Source organism: Paroedura picta, chromosome 7 (assembly GCF_049243985.1).
Source record: "Paroedura picta isolate Pp20150507F chromosome 7, Ppicta_v3.0, whole genome shotgun sequence".
Lineage (NCBI taxonomy): Eukaryota > Metazoa > Chordata > Lepidosauria > Squamata > Gekkonidae > Paroedura > Paroedura picta.
This window is the reverse complement of record NC_135375.1, coordinates 7,179,470-7,197,854: the sequence shown is the minus strand read 5'-3', so window position 1 is coordinate 7,197,854 and position 18,385 is coordinate 7,179,470. Positions and strand designations below refer to the sequence as shown.

The window sequence follows — 18,385 nt, the reverse complement described above, 5'->3', positions numbered from 1 at the left end:
AGAGGTCAAGGCCTTCCCTTGAAGTTGCCTCCTAGATCTGGGATTGAGAGACTTAGTGCATCTGTATGTGGACGTTCTGCTCAGCCACCGTGACTAGTAGCCATCACTACAGCCTCTGGCAGCGAATTCCAAATTTTATTCCTGTTTCTTTCTTTTTGAGAGCCAGCGTGGTGTAGGGGTTAAAGAGCGGCAGGGCTCTAATCTCAAGAATCAGGTTTGTCCCCTACACCTCCTTAACCAGCCAGCTGGGTGTCCCTTGGGCCAGACACATTTCTCTTAGGGCTGTTCTTATGAGGCAGTTCCCTTAAAGCTCTCTCAGCCTCACAGGGTATCAGTGGTGGGGAGAGGAAGGGAAAGGGGGCGGTAATCAGCTTTGGGACTCCTTTGGGATGTAAAAAGCAAGGTATAAAAAAACAGCTTTTCTTTTACTCTTCCACAAGCACTAACCTGCTCTCCGGCGGCTTCTCCAGTGTTTTTCGAGGCATCCATCGGGACGGAGTCAGATGCTGCGGGTTTCTTGGCCTTCACTTCTGCTTTCTGACTCTTCGGCAGGTGTCTTGCGCTAAAATTCCTCTCTGCAGAAACTCCTAAGGATGGAACAACCCAAATCAGGCAAACTCAAATTCATTCTAAGGAGGCTCTTCTCCCACCACCACAATGTGGGAACCGAAAGGAAAACCAAAATAACTTAAGCAGCACAGCACCAACCTTGGAATGTTCCTTCTTACCCCTACAGAATTTGGGTCCAGTGGCACCTTTAAGATCAACAAAGATTTATTCAAGGCGTGAGCTTTTGTGGGCAGGCACACTTCCTCAAATACAGTGTCTGTATACATTCCTCAGACATTGTATCTGAGGAAGTGTGCATGCACATGAAAGCTCATGCTTTCACTGACAAGTTCCAGTGGGTGAGCGATAGGGTTGAGAGTGTCATGGATAGTGCAGGGGGTTGGACTAGATGACCCAGGAGGTCCCTTCCAACTCTATGAGCCTATGATTCTGAGTCTCAAAGGAGCTTACATTCATCTTCCCTTCCTCTCCCCACAACAGACATCCTGAGAGAGCTTTGGGAGAACTGTAGCTGGCCCAACTACATCATGCTGGTTCACGCTTCTGACAGTCTGCAAATTATGAAAAACCTAATCGTTTTTTTTTAATTATTTACTCCCCCCCCCCAGGGACTCAAGGCCACTTAAACACAGAGTTGAGACAATCAAGAATGAACAATGAAACAAGATTTGGGGTGCAGAAAGCCGGGAGCGTGGGAGCCTTCCTGGCCCTACAGCCAGGCTGTCCCACAAGGTGGGGGCTGCAGCCGAGATTTTGCCCATTTTGCTCAGATGAGTGAAACGTGGGAGAGCCCAGGGGAGAGACGGCCTCACAGGAACAAGGGCCTTTGGCTATATTAACACAGAATGGATCAGGAAGATGCTTTAATAAAAAAAGAAGAAGAAGAAGAGTTGGTTCTTATATGCCGCTTTTCCCTACCCGAAGGAGGCTCAAAGCGGCTTACAGTCGCCTTCCCATTCCAAGAAATGGGAACGTGGCTTGTACTGCTGCTTACAGTATGTATTTATCTTGCTCTCAAGGCATCACTTTCCACTTTATAATACCAGTTTTGTCATGGTTAACATGGCAGAATATTTAGGCTGGGTTTTCAGAGGTCTGCAGCCCCCCTCCCCCAGTTGTATTACGTGGCACATCTAAGGTCTTGTCCCGTTGACGGCATGAACTTTCCCCTGGTAACCCGCCTTGAGTCTTGATTAAGAAAAGCTGACTGTGAATAACGTCAGTCTCCAACAAGGGAAAGATGAGTGATCGTGGCTGGCAAAACCCGTCAGAAAATGAAGCTAGGAGTCTCAAACTTGGGCACTAGTTCCAGATGACGATGGGACTCAAAGTGCTAAAGCCGAAGAAGATCGGAGCATCCTGAGCTTAGACCCAAGAATGTCCTTCTGCAATTCGCAATAGAAGCAAAGGTTTCGACAGAAGGAGCCAGGAAAGGGCAGGCAGTCAGGGAAAATGGCAAATATCCCCTCCATTATAAGAGAGCCAGCTTGGCATAGCAGTTAGGAGCGTGGACGTCTAATCAGGCGAGCAAGATTTGATTCCGTACTCCTCCACATGCAGCCGCTGGGTGACCTTGGGCTAGGCACAGCCCTGACAGTGCTGTTTTGACGGAGCAGGAATATCAGAGCTCTCTCAGCCTCACCTCCCTCACAGGGTGTCTGTTGTGGGGAGAGGAAAGGGAAGGTGACTGTAAGCCGCTCTGAGCCTCCTTCGGGTTGAGAAAAGCGGCATATAAGAACCAACTCTTCTTCTTCAGTAATCTCAGGGCTCTCTCAGCCTCACCCACCCCACAGGGTGTCTTGTGGGGAGAGGAAGGGAAGGCGACTGTAAGCCACTTTGAGCCTCCTTCGGGTTGAGAAAAGTGGCATATAAGAACCAACTCTTCCTTCTTCTAAAACAAAGGGGGGTTAACAACTTCCCTGTCTTGTCAGAGTTTGCGTGGTGCAGCTGATAGAAAGGTCACCAAAATGGCACCCACCAATACTTCACCTGGTGTCTGCCAAGTGGTTTCAAAAAATGGGTGGGGCCTGGAAGGGCTGGTTTGGACTCAGCAGATGTCTCTCCCTAGTCAAAGAAAAGGAACCGACGGAATGACGCACTAGAGATGCTTCTAAAAACGAACACGGAAGATGACGAGAACACGTTTCAACAGCCAGAGAAGAGAGGTTCTCATCTCCTTCTCCTGCACAGCTGGAACATTCTTACAAGTGTCAACCCGGCCATTCACCCAGCCCTGTGCCAACGCGTACCGCTGCTCCGGCCTGCACCCACGCTTCTTTCGGCTCCCAAGGGACCCTGATCACCAGGAAGGAGGAACTGGTCGACGTGTGAGCTAAAAGGCTTATCGGCTGATTAAACGAGGTGGACCTCTTGGACTTGGGGCCACAAGAGCATTTTGCAACATGGGCCCTGAGGTCATAAATCATGCCCATGCAGCTCTCACTGCAGGGGAAAAAAATACATTTCAGAGCAGTAAGGATGGGATCTAAGGGCAAACTCAGGGGCGCTGTTTTATACAGAAATGGATACGCAGGCAAAGGTACCACGTGAAGGTGCCTGAGGTTGAAGATTGCTTGTCCCCCTGTTTCGAGACGGACGACTGTGACTGGCAGCTGCTGCCAAGAATATTGGGCAAAAATCTTTCCCCTGCAGCAGACTTTGGGTGAATGTTGGCACCTACCTGACACTCAATGGATGCAGAAAGTGCGTCCCTTGACCAGCGCCTGCCTTTGAAACAGTAGAGGCCTCATATAGTTTTATCTGGCTGGCTGATCCACAGAACTGACTATGGTCCAGACCAGGGATAATCAAACTGCGGCCCTCCAGATGTCCATGGACTACAATTCCCAGGAGCCCCTGCCAGCAAATGCTGGCAGGGGCTCGTGGGAATTGTAGTCCATGGACATCTGGAGGGCCGCAGTTTGACTACCCCTGGTCCAGACTGTCCAGAGTACAGAATATCGTTTTATTAACAGGAGTTAACTTGATATATCACTTTTGTAATTCTTTTAATTTATGTATGCTGTTTTTATTTCATGCCTGACCATTGATAAAGGTGGTAACGCCAAGCAGAAGAAGAAGAGTTGGTTCTCATAAGCTGCTTTTCTCTACCCGAAAGAGTCTCAAAGCGGCTTACAGTCGCCTTCCCTTCCTCTCCCCACAACAGACAGCCTGTGAGGTGGGTGAGGCTGAGAGAGCCCTGAGATTACTGAAGAAGAATACTTGGTTCATAGAGGCCACTTTTCTCTCCCCGAAGGAGTCTCAAAGCGGCTTCCAATAACCTTCCCTTCCTCTCCCCAAAACAGACGTGAAGTGGGTGAGGCTGAGAGAGCTCTAGAAGAACTGCTCTATGAGAACAGCTCTAACAGGACTCTGACTGGCCCAAGGTCACCCAGTTGGCTGCATGCAGGGGAGGAGTGGGAGATCATACCCGGCTCACCAGATTAGAAGCCCACACTGCTAACCGCAACACCAAAATGCATCTGGTCAGTGGAGACAATGGTATGCATTATGCACTAATTTCCTTTAGGCTATGCAATAAGCTTTGGGTTTCTAATTTTATAAATATTAGTACTTTAGAGAGCCAGTTTGGTGTAGTGGTTAGGAGTGTGGACTTCTAATCTGGCATGCCAGGTTCGATTCTGTGCTCCCCCACATGCAACCAGCTGGGTGACCTTGGGCTCGCCACGGCACTGATAAAACTGTTCTGACCAAGCAGGAATATCAGGGCTCTCTCAGCCTCCTCTCCCTCACAGGGTGTCTGTTGTGTGTAGAGGAATGGGAAGGCGACTGTAAGCCGCTTTGAGCCTCCTTCGGGTAGGGAAAAGCAGCATATAAGAACCAACTCTTCTTCTTCTACTTAATTTTATAAACTGTATTCTAGCCTACACAGGCTTAAATTCATTCCCCTTATTTTGACCTTTTGGAGTTCTTGACAAAAATCTTTTACTTCACTTCCCAGCTGGTCTTTTCCTTTTCTTTTTAAAGGGAGATTATTATTCCTCTTATCATTAGACTTAAAGACTGCCTCTCTCCCAAGCAGTGGGAACTGAACCTGGGACCTTCTGCATGCCAAGCAGATGTTCTACGGCTCAGCCACAGCCACAGTCGTCACAAATCTGGACCAGTCAGACAGAAAAGTAAGAACATAAGGGAAGCCATGCTGGATCTGGCCAACGTCCCATCCGGTCCAACACTCTGCATCACACAGTGGCCAACACCCAGGGGCCCTCAGGAGGGCCACCAGTGGGGCCAGAACTCTAGAAGCCCTCCTGCTGTTCACCCCCAAGCACCAAGGATACAGAGCATCCCTGCCCCAGACATAAGAGAAGCCATGCTGGATCAAGCCAGTGGTCCATCTTCTCTGTATCACACAGCAGCCAAAACCCAGGTGTCATCAGGAAATCCACCAGCAAGGCCTTTCCTCATGGTTCAAGGAAGCTTACAATAATGAGCTATTCAAAGCTGTTCAGCACATTCACATAACACTGGCTGAATAGGACAGCTGCCTGCAGCCTCAGGCAGACCGGGTTACGTTTTGAGTCTTTTCAGCAATCGTACCTGGGATATATACCAGAGTCTGGTCTTCGTCAGAAACTGAGCAGGATCTCGTTTAAGGAAAGCAACGGAAACATATTTCTAAGATCCCAAGCTAGAAAACATGATAATATGCCATGAAAGCAATACACGATTGTGAACACTCTCCTCCACCACAAAAAGAAATGGGTTGCAGGAAACAGAATGCGTGGAAACCATTGTCTGCTTCTCATCGGACAGATCTCAGCCCAAAGCCTGCCCTTTATGAAAGACCCCAGAAGTAGCTTTAATCGGAAAGATAATGAACCGCTGCATTTACATGTACTAGGTGTGAGCATTCAAAGAACTCCTGCAAGCTGTGCATACAGCTCATGCTGCAGTCACTGAAGTACAGACGTGGATTCCACACTTTATGCTTAAATCCCAGAAAGCCATTTGAGGTGCCGAAATACAGAAGGAGCAGGACATCCAGAAGAGGGGCTTATCAATCATGGCTGCATTCACAGAATCGTAGAGTTGGAAGGGACCTCCAGGGTCACCTAGACCAACCCCCTGCAGAATGTAGGAAATTCACAACTTCCCTGCTCACCCGCAGTGACCACAATTCCATGTCCAGGTGATGCCCCCCCCAAAAAACACGCAAGAATCCCTGGCCAGTCTGGCCTGTAAACAAGTGACCTCCTGACCCTAGCATCTCCTCCCCACCCTCCTTGCCGCTCTGATAGCAGGGGTGGGAATAATAAGTTCCGCCACGTTGGGATTGTTTTAAAGTCTTTTAATGGGTATTTTAATGGGGATAGGACTGCTGTGACGAGCCTACGGGGAGTGGCGGGATATAAATCCAAATAATAATAATAATAATAATAATAATAATAATAATAATAATAATAATAACAACAACAACAACAACAATAACAATAATAATAAAGTGGCGATCGGCATTTCCCCGGGTATGCAAAAAAGGGCCACAAGAGCCAAGCACCAACACGATCCCTTCTGCCCACCACTTACCACCTGCTTGAGTTCACAGAATCATTCTGAAGTCACATTAAGCCTGCAGGCTGCCAGGTTCACACCTCTCTCCTCTCCTTTTTCAAACACAGCCCCGAAGAAACCCGGCTTTGAGCAAATCCCAGCTACCCGCGATATACGAACAGGCAAGCAGGCAGCTCAAGCAGAACTAGTTTTCTGCCCCCAAGAGGGATTCCAGGCCAGCCTGATCTCCTCAGCTCTCGGAAGCAAAGCAGGACCAGCCCTGGCTGGGATTGGGAACGGGAGACTGCCAAAGCCAGGGTTGCAATGCAGAGGAAGGCAATGGTTCTTTGGTCCATTTAACGCACATGAAGCACGACCCTGCCTTTTTCCAAATCAGATCACAGGTCCATCAAAGTCAGCAGCTCTCTGCGGTTTCAGGGGAAGGTCTTCCATGTCACCTCCTGCCTGGTCCTTTCAACTGAAGATGCTGGGGATTGAACCTGGGAACTTCAGCATGCCAAGCAGAGGCTCTGCCACTGGGCCAGGTTTCAGGTCAAGGTCTTTCCCATCACCACCTGCCTGGACTTTTCAACTGGAGATGCTGGTTATTAAACCTGGGAACTTCATCATGCTAAGCAGAGGCTCTGCCCCTGAGCTGCAGCCCCACACATGACACTGCCTTCTACTGACTCAGACTGCAACAACCAGGCAACCAATCACAGCCCCTCTGTCGAGGGATGTGCGACAGGCCTACCAAGCCAAGTGATCCCTTCCCAGCTGAGTTGGCCCCAACTAAGACTCGGCGTCAGGAACAAGAGCAGTCTCCTTCGCCCAGAGCCAAGAAACTCCTACCCCAAGAAATGAAAAACACACGAAGGCACGCACAGCAGAAATCAACAACACCCCCCAGGGAAGAGAGTCCAAAAATAAATGCAGAGCCTTCAACGGCAAGTCACAACCCGTGGTGCGTGCTAGCCGTTCCGCTAAATACGGTGACGGGAGCGACAAGACCAAAATGACACCAAGCCGTCCTGGAGAAATCCAAGCAATTCTCAAGACAAAGGGAAGCCCAGTCCTCTCCTTCTCCTGGTGAATGTATGTTTCCCAGCAACTATTCAGACAGAAGAAGAAAAGTGCAAGAGTCCCATAGTAGGCTAACTAGATTTGTGGCAGGGAAGGAGCTTTCATGAGTCACTTCCTCAGATAGATCCAGATGTTAGAAGGAGAAAAGAGCAAGATTCCAGGGGCACCTTTAAGACGAGCAAAATCTGTAGCAGAGGAGGATCTTTCATGAGTCACTGCTCACTTCTTCAAAGGCCTTCCTGTATCTGAAGAAGTGAGCAGGACTTCCTAAAGGTCCTCCTTTGCCACAAATTTGGTTAGTCTTGAAGGTGCTCCTGGACACTTTTCTCTCGCTGTACGGCAAAGTAATATGGCTACCATCGTGATCCAACAACCTGCCACGCTAGCAACATCTCGCTCCTCATCTAGAAAAGAAACAGCTTCCCTCTGAAATATAATTATTCAAAAACAGTTAGGGCACCTCTCCTGCCTGGGGCGGCTTCAGAAATACAAAAGGATAAACGAAAACAGTTAAAAAGAAAACATGAAAAGATCAAATCCAAAATTAAAAGCACAGAGCATACAAAGACAACCCACAAAATGCCAGAATATCAGGGAACCAGAAAAAGGAAGGGTTAAATTCCTCGCTGTGGGAGCCAGCTGGAGTGACCGGCTGCTCCAAGTGCTCTGATTGGCCGGCACTTTGAAGGACTGTCCACTTACCCACTCCACTTTAGGAAGTGCAGGCACCCAGACCCAATTCTCACTTCTGCTGAGTTGCTCAGGATGGGTTTCCTTCCCGGAACCTCGGCTCTGTCCGGCCTTCCCCTTTTCACTTCTGACTAAAGAATCTGGCACCACCCTGCCCTCTCCAGAGTACAGGCTCCACACAAGGCCCACAAGGCCAGGGTGACACAGTGCCACACCCAGTGGGGAGACTTTTTTTAAAAATTTATTTTATATTTCTAGCCTGCTCCTCTTGATCCAGTCATCTCAGGGCAGTCTACATCATATAAACAATTACAATGTGCAATTACAATGTCCAATAAAAGCATACAACAAAAAATACATTAAGGGGGGGGGGGGCTAGCCATAATTTCCCAGCCTGTACTCTGTGCTACTGGGAAGATTTAACATGAGGTCCCAGAAGAAGGGAAGGATAAAAAAAGAAGAGTTGGTTTTTATACCCCACTTTTCACTGCCCAAAGGAGTCTAAAAGCAGCTTACACAGCCTGTGAGGGAGGTGGGACTGAGAGAGCCCTGATATTACTGCTTGGTGAGAACAGCTCTGTCAGGGCTGTGACTAGCTCAAGGTCACCCAGGTGGCTGCTCACCAGATTAGAAGCAGCTGCTCTAAACCACCTTCACTCTTTTTGAATCATCACCTCATTTGGGAAACACCAATCTTCCATGGAACGCAAGGAGAAGGCAAGAGTTTGGATCAACAGAGGAAGAAGAGGAATTCCACCATGCCTCATTACGCCCACCACAGAAGTGTCTGGAAATGGCTCATCAGAAGTATATATAGTGTCTTAATGGCCAGACTGGGTCTGAGAGGCCCAAGTTCAAATCCCTACTCTGGTATGGAAGCTGGCTGTGTGACCTTGGGCTGGTTGCAGCCTCTCAGCCTAACTTACCTCACAGGGCTGCTGTGAGGCCCCCATCTGGTGGAACGAGCTCCCAGAGAAGCTAAAACAGTTCCGCAGGGCCTGCAAAAGGGAGCTCCACCAGGCATATGGTTGAGGTCTATCTCAATCACCGCTTCCCATTGGCCCCCAAGCCTCCCTCCAATGGCAACCACTACAAATTCGCCCATCCCACTGGGACTCAGTATGAGTTTAATTCAAGGCTCTTCGCAGTATTCCACCGTTCTATAATGTTATTATTATGTCAATGTTATTGTTTTCACTATGGAACTACCTGTATTGTTCTTGTTTCATGTAAACCACCCTGAGCCTTCAGGGAGGACGGTATATAATATAAATATACAATTCTAACTTTCTTATTTTGTCTTCATAACAAGCCGGTAAGGTGCATGGGACTCAGAGAGACTATTCCAAAGTCATAGCAGAATTCAGATTTGAAAACTGGTGTCCCAGACCTCAGTACAAAACACAAGCTGCTCCTTTCAACCAATTCTGCAGAAAAACCTCTGGCAAGACAGGCTCTTTCTCTGCATATTCAGCAATTCAACATGGAAGGCAGACTTCCAACAAGTGGGACTCACCACCATCAAGAATTAAACCTGAGTTGCTCAACAGAAAGAGGTTCAACAAGGATGAAAATCTACTTACGCTGTCATGGGAAAGGGTAGATGTTCAAAGCGGGGAAGCCCCTGGTTCAAATTTCACCAGAATCTATTAAGGCTGGAACTAAGCGTTAAGTCCTATAATACCCGCATAAACCAACAAAACTTTCAGGCCATAGGTTTTTGTGAGTCAGAGACCAAGAGGAATGAAGAATGAAGTCTTCGTATCCTAGTCGGAGGACGGGAGAGCTGTTAAAGAGAGTCCCCACATCTGCCAAGGGAAGCCTCAACTCTTGAAAACTTATGCCTGGGAAATCTTTTGGGGACGTGCACCTCAGACCAGCATGACACACTTTCTAAAGTTCGGGACAACAATGAAAGACACTCGCATTCTTGCCTGGGAAGGCCAGTCCACAGCCACAAGCCTGAACTACCTCGCAGGACTGTTGTGAAGGGAGAGGCTCATCCGCCGCCCTGCGGGGAAAGGCGAGAGAAGGATTAAAGAAGGCAGGAAAGCGAAGAGCCAGCCGTGAAAACGACCCACCAGGAGCCCTCTCCCGCGCTCAAGGCGTTCCAGCCGCGCAGTCCCTCACAACAACCCTGCAAGGTAGGCTCGCGCCCACTAAGAAGCCGAACCGCCGGCCCTGCTGCCGCTCCTGGGCCCGAGTTATCTCCACTGGCGACACTCCCACGCCCCGCCGCCCCTCGCCGCCCGCAAGGGAAGGATACGGCCCCGACTCCAGTACGCGGCTCCTTCCGGTCTCGGCCCCGCGGCCACATCCGCCATCTTGAAACAACCGCCACTCCCAGCGTCCCTCCGCCCAGCCACGCCCACCGTCCGCCAAGCCCGCTCCCCATTGGCTGTCGCGCCCCGGCTTTGCCCAGATACGGCGCCGGCGAGGAGGCAGCCTATCGCGGCCTTTCCCGGAAGGCTCCAAGCGAGGGCTGGGCGGGGTTGAAGCCTCGCCCGCTGCTTCACGGGAGTTGAAGTCCGGCGTCCCACGGCTTCCTCCGGAGCGGGTTAAAGCGGACTACGACTCCCGTGAGGCAGTGCGCCTCCGTAGGCGGAAGCGAGAGGACTACGGGCCCCACAATCCCTGGCGGCGGTCGAGGACGGGTCGTGCGCGGGGCCAAGTGGGCTGTCTTTCCGTGGCCCGGCGCCTGCGGGAGGATGGAGGAGAGGGCGGCGCGCGGCGGTATCCAGCCCCACCTGGACAGGCTCACCCTGGGCGTCACCCGCATCCTACTTAGGCCCCGGGGTTGGCATGGCAACCGCCGCTGGCAGTCTACGAGGGGATGCCAGCCTCCCGGTGGGGCCGGGATATCTCCCGGAATTGAAGCGCGTCTCCCGGGAAGCACCATGGCCCGACCCCCCTGGGGTCCCTCCCCACGTTGCATCCCCCAAAAGGCTCCAGACATTCCCAACAAAGGCTCCTGGTGGCAGCAGAGGACGGGACCCACAGGGATGGGCTTAGTCACGGGGAGAACTGAGCCGGCCAGATATCAGGGCTCACATGTCACAGTCAGGGTAGTTCAGCAGTGGAAGGGACCGATCCTGCCTTGAGCCGGGGGGGGGGGGGTTGAATGGGATTCATGCTAACCTTGCTCAACTCGTGTCTCCATATTCCTCACAGTTCTGCTTTTGTTTTTGGAAACTACAACCAAATTCCCGGGGATTGATTGGCTGTTTGGACAAAGAATTATCATTGGCTGTATTTGGTTGTGTGACACAGGCTACTGATGTAACAGAATTGATTTTTGCTGTGTATCCCCTGTCATGTAAGGAGTTCTTAGTCTGACGAAGAGTGCTTGCACTCAGAAGCTCACGCCTTGAATAAATCTTTGTTGCTCTTAAAGGTGCTACTGGACTCTGGTTTTATTGTGCTCCTTCATAGGGAGTCTGTTGTGGGGAGAGGAAAGGAAGGTGGTTGTAAGCCGCTTTGAGACTCCTTCGGGTAGAGAAAAGCGGCATATAAGAACCAGCTCTTCTTCTTCTTCAGTAATCTCAGGGCTCTCTCAGCCTCGCCTCCCTCACAGGGAGAGGAAAGGGAACGCAATTGGAAGCCACTCTGAGACTCTTCTTGGTAGAGAAAAGTGGCATATAAGTACCAGGTTTTCTTCTCCTTCTGGAATGGGATATTCTGCTCCTTCTGCTGCTTTGGAGGGTGGAGGGTGGAGTTTATGGCATTATACCCTACTAATGCCATAAAGCCAGCCCTTTTCTCCAAAGCAACCGACCTCTGGCACCTGGTGCAGAGCACCTGGTGCAGAGCCATGCTCCATGTTATGTTTTCCCCACAGATATCTTTAATTGAACATCTCAGCTCTTCAGGCCGAGTTTCTCGTTTGATCTAGGATCCGGCTCAGACTCTTAGAAAACCTGCTGATTCTTCTGCCCTCAACCGTTTTTCCACGACCGATGCCTCCGTCCCGCCCTGGCCCTTTCCTTTGATCTCGGAAGGACCAAATTTATTCTGTTTATAATCTGTGGGTGTGTTATCGCCTCTCTTCTGGAAGTCGGGGTTTTCTGATTGGCCCGCCTGTCAAACAGAGATAGATTTCTATGTCAGGCCAGAACGAAATGATTTCAGCATGAATTATGGGAAAGAAAGAGAGACCTTTCTTCTGCAAAGAGCCAAAGGGGACGAACTGAATGACCTAAAAGGATTTTTTAAAGCCATCTTAGCCTTTGATGCTTCAAAGACTTACATCTGCTGGCTTTCTTCTTTTTGCTTGTGATGCAGCCCTGGGGTCTGGCCCGCTGCTGCCAGAGTAAGCCAGACCGCACTGCTAGAAAATCTCAGAAACCTTTATTCAACAGACATATCAAAAAGGGGAGCGATTGTTTCTCCACATCTCCTCCATCTAGGTCGAGGTTGTATGAAGCCCTGGGACTTCTTGACGACCCTGGAAGGGTTTCCCAAATGGGTGGGAGTTGTGTATATTTGTGTATATATTTTTAATTTGTTAAACATTTATCGGGTGATATGACCATATGTGATAATGTCACCCTGCCCCCCCTCTCCAAATGGCCAGTGAGGGGCTTGGAGGGGGTGGGAAGGGGAGGGGCCCTGGTGGGCATGTCCACGGCAATGCTTCCCAACCAATGTTCTGCATGTTCATACCACTTATGGAGTTTCCCAAAGCCTCAAGAATGTTTCAGGGGTTTCTCAATGGTCAAAAAGTTTAGAAAGGCTGATTTAATTCTACACGCTTCTGCACTCTTGGATTTAATGCCTCGTCAGAATGGCAGCTTAGGCATCAAAATGGCAGCTTAGGCATCAAAATGACAGCTTAGGCATCAAAATGACAGCTTAGGCATCTTCGAGGGACTCAAATCGTGTTCCTGTTGAGTGTCCTTTGAGTTTTGGGAACAAAAAGATGTCTGGAGTGGCCTGCCCTGCTTCCCTTTGTGTGCCTGTAAAGGACCTGCAGGTCTCAGCCAACTCATGGCGACCCTGTTGGGTTCCCAAGGGAAGAGATGAGCAGAGGAGGTTTGCCATTGCCTGCCTCTGGGCAGTGACCCCTGGACTGCCCCTGCTCACCTTGGAAGACCTGGCCAGGTCAAGCTCACCTGGGCCATCCGGGTGAGAACAAGAGATGAACAGAGGGGGTTTGCTGTTGCCTGCCTCCGCATGTCAACTCTGGACTTCCTGGGGGGGGGGGCGTCTCTCAACCATATTCTAACCTAGTCCAACCCTGGAGCAGGGTGTGACTTTAATTCTCCTTCCTCAGCCTCGTGCCCCAATCCATGCCATTTCTTCACCAGCACCACCACTGACTGATGCTTGGGTCCCCACCTGTGCAGCCCTAGTCTCAGGGGCCTTTTAGAGAAGGTCCCCTGAGGCTTCACTTGCCAGTCCCAGGGCAAGACCAGCTGTCCTGGACGCAGACACACGCTGTGAATTCCCTGGGGAAGCTTCCCCCATTCCTTGCGCTCGACTGCCCGCCTCCCAAGGACAGCTTCACGGGTTTCCTTCTTTCTAGAAGCGGCTCCGGGAGTGGCCGAAGTGACGTTTGTGGAGAAGGAGCCAGCCGAGCGGCACGCCATCATTTCGTGGGAGCAGGTAGGCGGGCCTTTCTGGGGGGGGCAGCTGGGGAGAGGGGAGAAGAGTCCCATCGCGGCCTTTGCCGTGTCGCCCACGTTTCTGGCCTGGTCCGGATCGCCCCGGCTGACACCGTTTTGTCCGAACTTGGAAGCTGAGCCGGGGTGGCCTTGCGAGGACTTGGAGAGGCAGGCGATGGGAGACCACCTCTGAACATCTCCCGAATGGCCTAGACTGGCCTCCTCTCACCATATCTCAGAAGCTAAGCAGGGTCAGGAGGGGAGACCATCAAGGAGGTCCTGTGCAATTAATCTCCTGGAGAAAATGGCTGCTTTCGGGGGAGGGGGGGGCTGTACGGCATTCTGCCCTGGTGAGATGAGATCCCTTGCCTCTCCACATCCTGCCCCCCCAGGCTCCACCCCCAAGATCTCTTGTTTATTTCCAGCCCGGAGTTGGCAACCCCCTTTGGCCTTCCCCTGTTTTTCATGTCTGGCACTCTGGGATTCAGAGAGATCCCTCCTCTGGCCAGAGAGGGGAGCCCTTGAGCTACCGGAGAGTTCAGTGCCAGGAAGACAGTCCTTCTTAAACCGGTCTCATCCTTTCCCCTTTAACTGGCTGTCTCAGGAGGGGCCAGTGCTCCGACTTTTCAGTGTCCAGTTTCTTGAGGTCCACACATCTTGCAACGTCCAGCTGCAGCCAAAGCGGCCAAGTTCCCTGCCCCTAAAGACCAGCAAAGTCTCAAAGTGGCTACGGAATTTCGTCACAAATCTTAGATTGGCTGGGTAGGATGACCCTTTGGGGCACCTCTAAAGTCTAACCTTGGAGACCAGCAAAGTTTAATTCCGGGTAGAACAGCCAGCTTGGTGTAGTGGTTAGGAGTGCGGACTTCTAATCTGATGAGCCGGGTTTGATTCACATGCAGCCAACTGGGTGGCCTTGGGCTCACCACGGCACTGATAAAGCTGCTCAGACTTTCTTCAGGCAACCTCCAGCTTAGCAGTGACCGATCGGAAGAGCAAGTAGGGTGGCGTACCACAGAGCTCAGGGGAAGAGGAAGTCCTAAAGCGATGCCCGATCACTGCTGCCCTCCCCATCCCTAACCCTCCCCCTCCCACAGCACTGCCCCCCCAAATATCTCCAGGAATTCTCCAAAGCAAAGTTGGCAACTCCGCTAGCAGAGCAATTTCAACATGCACTAAAATTTGTTGCTGGCCGTGTCCCTTCATAGTAAACATAAGAACCCGTTTTTAAAAAGATGTGAGCTTCTTATCCCTCTGCGTCACGTCGCGTTCCCAACCTCCAGATTGCGCCTGGAGATTCTCAACTCTTATGATGGACCGCCAGGTGACCCAGACCAGTTCCCTTGGAGAAAAGGGCTGCTCTGAAGACCCACCCTCCCTAGACTCCGCCCCCAAATAGCTAGGGATTTCCCCACCACCGCTGGCCACCCTCCTTCCCCACCAGCTTCCTTGTTTGTTCCCCTTTTGCCCCTCCCAGCCAGGTGGTTTTTCCTGCAGGTGGGATATTAAAAGTAAGTAAAGGATTTTAAGTGCCTGTTGACACCCAGGAAAGCTGGAACTGCCCCCTTCTCCCTGCTCTTTCTGGGGGTTCCTGGGCCTGTAATAGAGTTGAAACCAAAGGAATACCAAAGTCTGACCTGCGTTTCCCTTTTGCTTTGCCTGGAGCCACTTGGGGCATCTCCCTCCTCCTCTGGACGCTGCGCTGGAGTGTCTCTGCTGCTGGACTTTCTTGCAGAAAGCTGGCGTTTAGGGCTGCATCTTCCCGCAAGGCAGGGAATCCACAGGCAGCTGGACGGACAGACGGACAGACAGACAGGCCGGGGGATGTTGAAGAGGTCCCGCCCGCTCAGGGCAGAGGTCCAGTGGCAGCAGTCCAGGAGGTCAGACGTGACGCAGGCCGACAAGAATGCCTGGACGGAAGCGCCTGGGCTGGTGGATGGACGCTTCGGGCAGGCGGCATGATCCATCCAGGCAGAAAAGCAAAGGACAAGCTGCCTTGTGGGCCGTGCTGGAGGCAGGGGCTGGATTCTGCAGGAACAGAGAGTGCAGGGGGATGGGGTCAGCCGTGTCCGTGATGAACTTAAGCCTTTACTTACCCCACTGTTTTCTCTAGCAGGGGCCGTGGCTCAGGGGAGAATAGGTGGCAGGAGTTGTCACGGAGGGGGCTCTTAACAGCAGTGGAATTAGTTCAGCAGTGGAACAGGCTGCCTAAGGAGGTGGGGAGCTCCCCGTCACTAGTGGTCTCCAAGCAAAGGTTGGATACACACTTTTCTTGGATGCTTTAGGATGCTCTGGGCTGATCCTGCGTTGAGCAGGGGGTTGGACTAGATGGCCTGTGTGGCCCCTTCCAACTCTATGATCCTATGATTCTATGATTCTATAACTGCAGGGGGAAGTGGGGCAGCCCCCTGTTTTCCTGCCTGGGGCTTTTGTGTCTTTAACAGCTGCCCTTCAGGCAGAAACGGGACAGGTCATACTTTCCCCATAAGCTGTGTCAGAGAAGCTGCACCTGTGCAACTTCAGCCTGTTGTGCCAGAAGAGGAGGGGGCCTCATCCACCCACCAGGCATGGCCAAAAGGCAGGGTTCAACCAATCTCTGTGCTGAGGCCGGATATGCCCATCCAATGGCTAAAAACTGGCCCAAGGGAAGGGGCCTTGTTCCCTCTCCAAGGAGGAATGTTCTCTGTCTGCTCGTGTACCTTGAAGGAGGCACCGCCTGGTGCTGGCCTTGGTCCCCCCTTCCTTGGAGGTCACGACTTCTCAAGCCCTCAGCTCAGGGGGCCTTTGCTGCAGAATCCCTGGAATGCTTCTAAAATAGCTCACAGGCCATTGCTGGCCTCTGGGAGTGTTTCAAATGGGTCTGAAATCCCTCCCTTAGGATGTGGCCCAGCCCTATGGCACTGATTTATTGAGCCCCACATTTCTGTCCTTTTGGGGGCGTATCCTCCTGTATGCCTTTCTACTTTATTCTCTGCATTTAAGAGCTGCCTGGCGGGCAGAAACCAAACCGGTGAGCCTTTGCCCAGGATCCTAGCCACATTCTGGGAAACCACAGTCCCCGCTGACCGTGTGTGTCCTCAGAACACGAAAACCCAGTTTCTTTCCCCAGTGCTGACGGGTGCGGACACACTAGCCCTGCCCGTAAGAGCAGACAGGCCCATCTGGCTCTGCTCCGAATGGGCAAGTGGAGCCAGCAAGGGACTCTTCAGATGGGAGAAATCAGGCGCAAGGGAGAGAAATCCCCACTAGGGGGCAGCACGGTATCAAAATGCCTTCGCCTTTCGGACACTGGCCAGGGAGCCCTTGACTCCTGAAAGGCTATAGCCCCCCCTCACCCCCCCCCCGCCCCCCTCTTGTGGGTCTCTGTGAAGGGGCTACTGGGCTGAAGTCCAATGCTACTGCTCACCAGCACAACTCCCCCTTGACGCTTCCTCTCCCCAGCCCCTCTGGGGACCCTCGCAAGAAGAAAAGGCCCTGGCCGGGCATGTGGCATTGGGTGTTCCCCCTGCAATGGCCGTCTGCACGGGAGGGGGTGGGCTGCCAGCTCCAGGTGGGGAAATCCAGGTGGGGAAGCCAAACAGCTGGATTCCAAGCCAGCACCTCAGAGACCAGCAAGATTTTCAAGGATCAAAGCTTCCTGTCTCTGCTACATGTTATTTGTTTATTTATTGGAGTTATACAGCACCCTCCCTGGAGACTAGCTTGGGGCGGTGAACAGCATCAAAAAAACAATAACTTTCTTAAAATGATACCAATCGAAACCATTTTAAACCACCTTTGACCAATGGCAACATCAATTGCAGCTAGGATTTCTTTGAATAGGTCTCTTGCCAGATTGAGATGGAGACGGGAGTGCTTTTTAAAAGGGCCCCGTTAGATGTTATTGGATCACTGGCCCCCGACCAAAAGCTTAGAGGAGAACTCCATTTTGCAAGCCTTGCGGAACTGACTCCCAGAAGCTCAACCCCTGAAAAACTCCTTCTTGGCAGAGTTTAAATATGAAGAAGAAGAAGAGTTGGTTCTTATCCCCACTTATCACTGCCTGAAGCAGTCTCAAAGAAGCTTACATTCACCTTCCCTTCCTCTCCCCACAACAGACACACTGGGAGGGAGGTGAGGCTGAGAGACCTCAGACAGGACTGCTTGGTGAGAACAGCACTATCAGAGCTGTGACTAGCCCAAAGTTACAAACTTGACTGTATGTGGTGGAGTGGGGAATTGAATCAGATCAGAAGCTGCTGGTCTTAACCATTGCACCAAGCTGCAAAGGAGGACTGGAGCAACAGTTGCTCAAAGCATAAAATAGTTTCATTGAGAAGAGAAACAACTATGAATAAGAGGGGAGTGAGATAGTCCTAACAGTTTAACTGACCAACTGTTTGGGAGGGAAGCAGGGAGGAAGTGTACTCAAAGGAGCAGGAAGTCTCCAGCTGAGCCAATCAGGACACAGGAGGAGAGGATTTGAAAACATCGAATCTAACCGTGCTACTTGCACATCTCCTCTGATGCTCCCTGTTGAATACTCTGCTTGTGCTTTTGAATCATGCACTCTACAGGTCTTGCATATTCCGACCGTTGGCCTCGAACCAAGCTCTTCTGCTGCAGACCCAAAGGGGGTTGAGACCTCGGAAAGCCTTGGACAGTCAGATCTGACCCTTCCTGGCTGGGGTGAGCGGCTAGCAGACAACCTGCCGGTTCCTGGTAACTCAGAGTAGACCAAACAAGCTTTCCACAGACCCTCCTTGCTGGATCGCAACAGCCCAGCCAAGGGGTCTGGTTCCAATCAAGAGATAAGCAGAAAGCCAGAGACGTGACTTGGCTCGGATAAGGGCCTCACTGGGGCTGGCAGTATCTAATCTCATGGCTTTCTGCATGACGGATGTTTGGGCTGGACAGAGAAAAATGGCCAGCTGCTGAAATGGGAGAGG

At 51.4% G+C, this 18,385-nt stretch overlaps 1 protein-coding gene across 2 annotated transcripts in view; it reads right to left on the bottom strand.

Annotated features, from left to right (window-relative positions):
- The window catches only part of KIAA1328 (KIAA1328 ortholog), a 28,128-nt gene extending 17,931 nt beyond the window's left edge, over positions 1-10,197 (bottom strand). Inside the window, exons 1-3 of one of the 2 annotated variants that reach the window (XM_077346696.1) lie at positions 10,121-10,197; positions 5,131-5,166; positions 448-587 (exon numbers count right to left, since the gene is read on the bottom strand). In XM_077346696.1, the coding sequence (XP_077202811.1) occupies positions 448-587; positions 5,131-5,166; positions 10,121-10,178 (234 nt within the window). In that variant the 5' untranslated portion in view covers positions 10,179-10,197. The remainder of the gene's footprint in view (positions 1-447; positions 588-5,130; positions 5,167-10,120) is intronic. The other variant, XM_077346697.1, reaches the window with a different exon arrangement.
- Between the last annotated feature and the right edge of the window lie 8,188 nt (positions 10,198-18,385).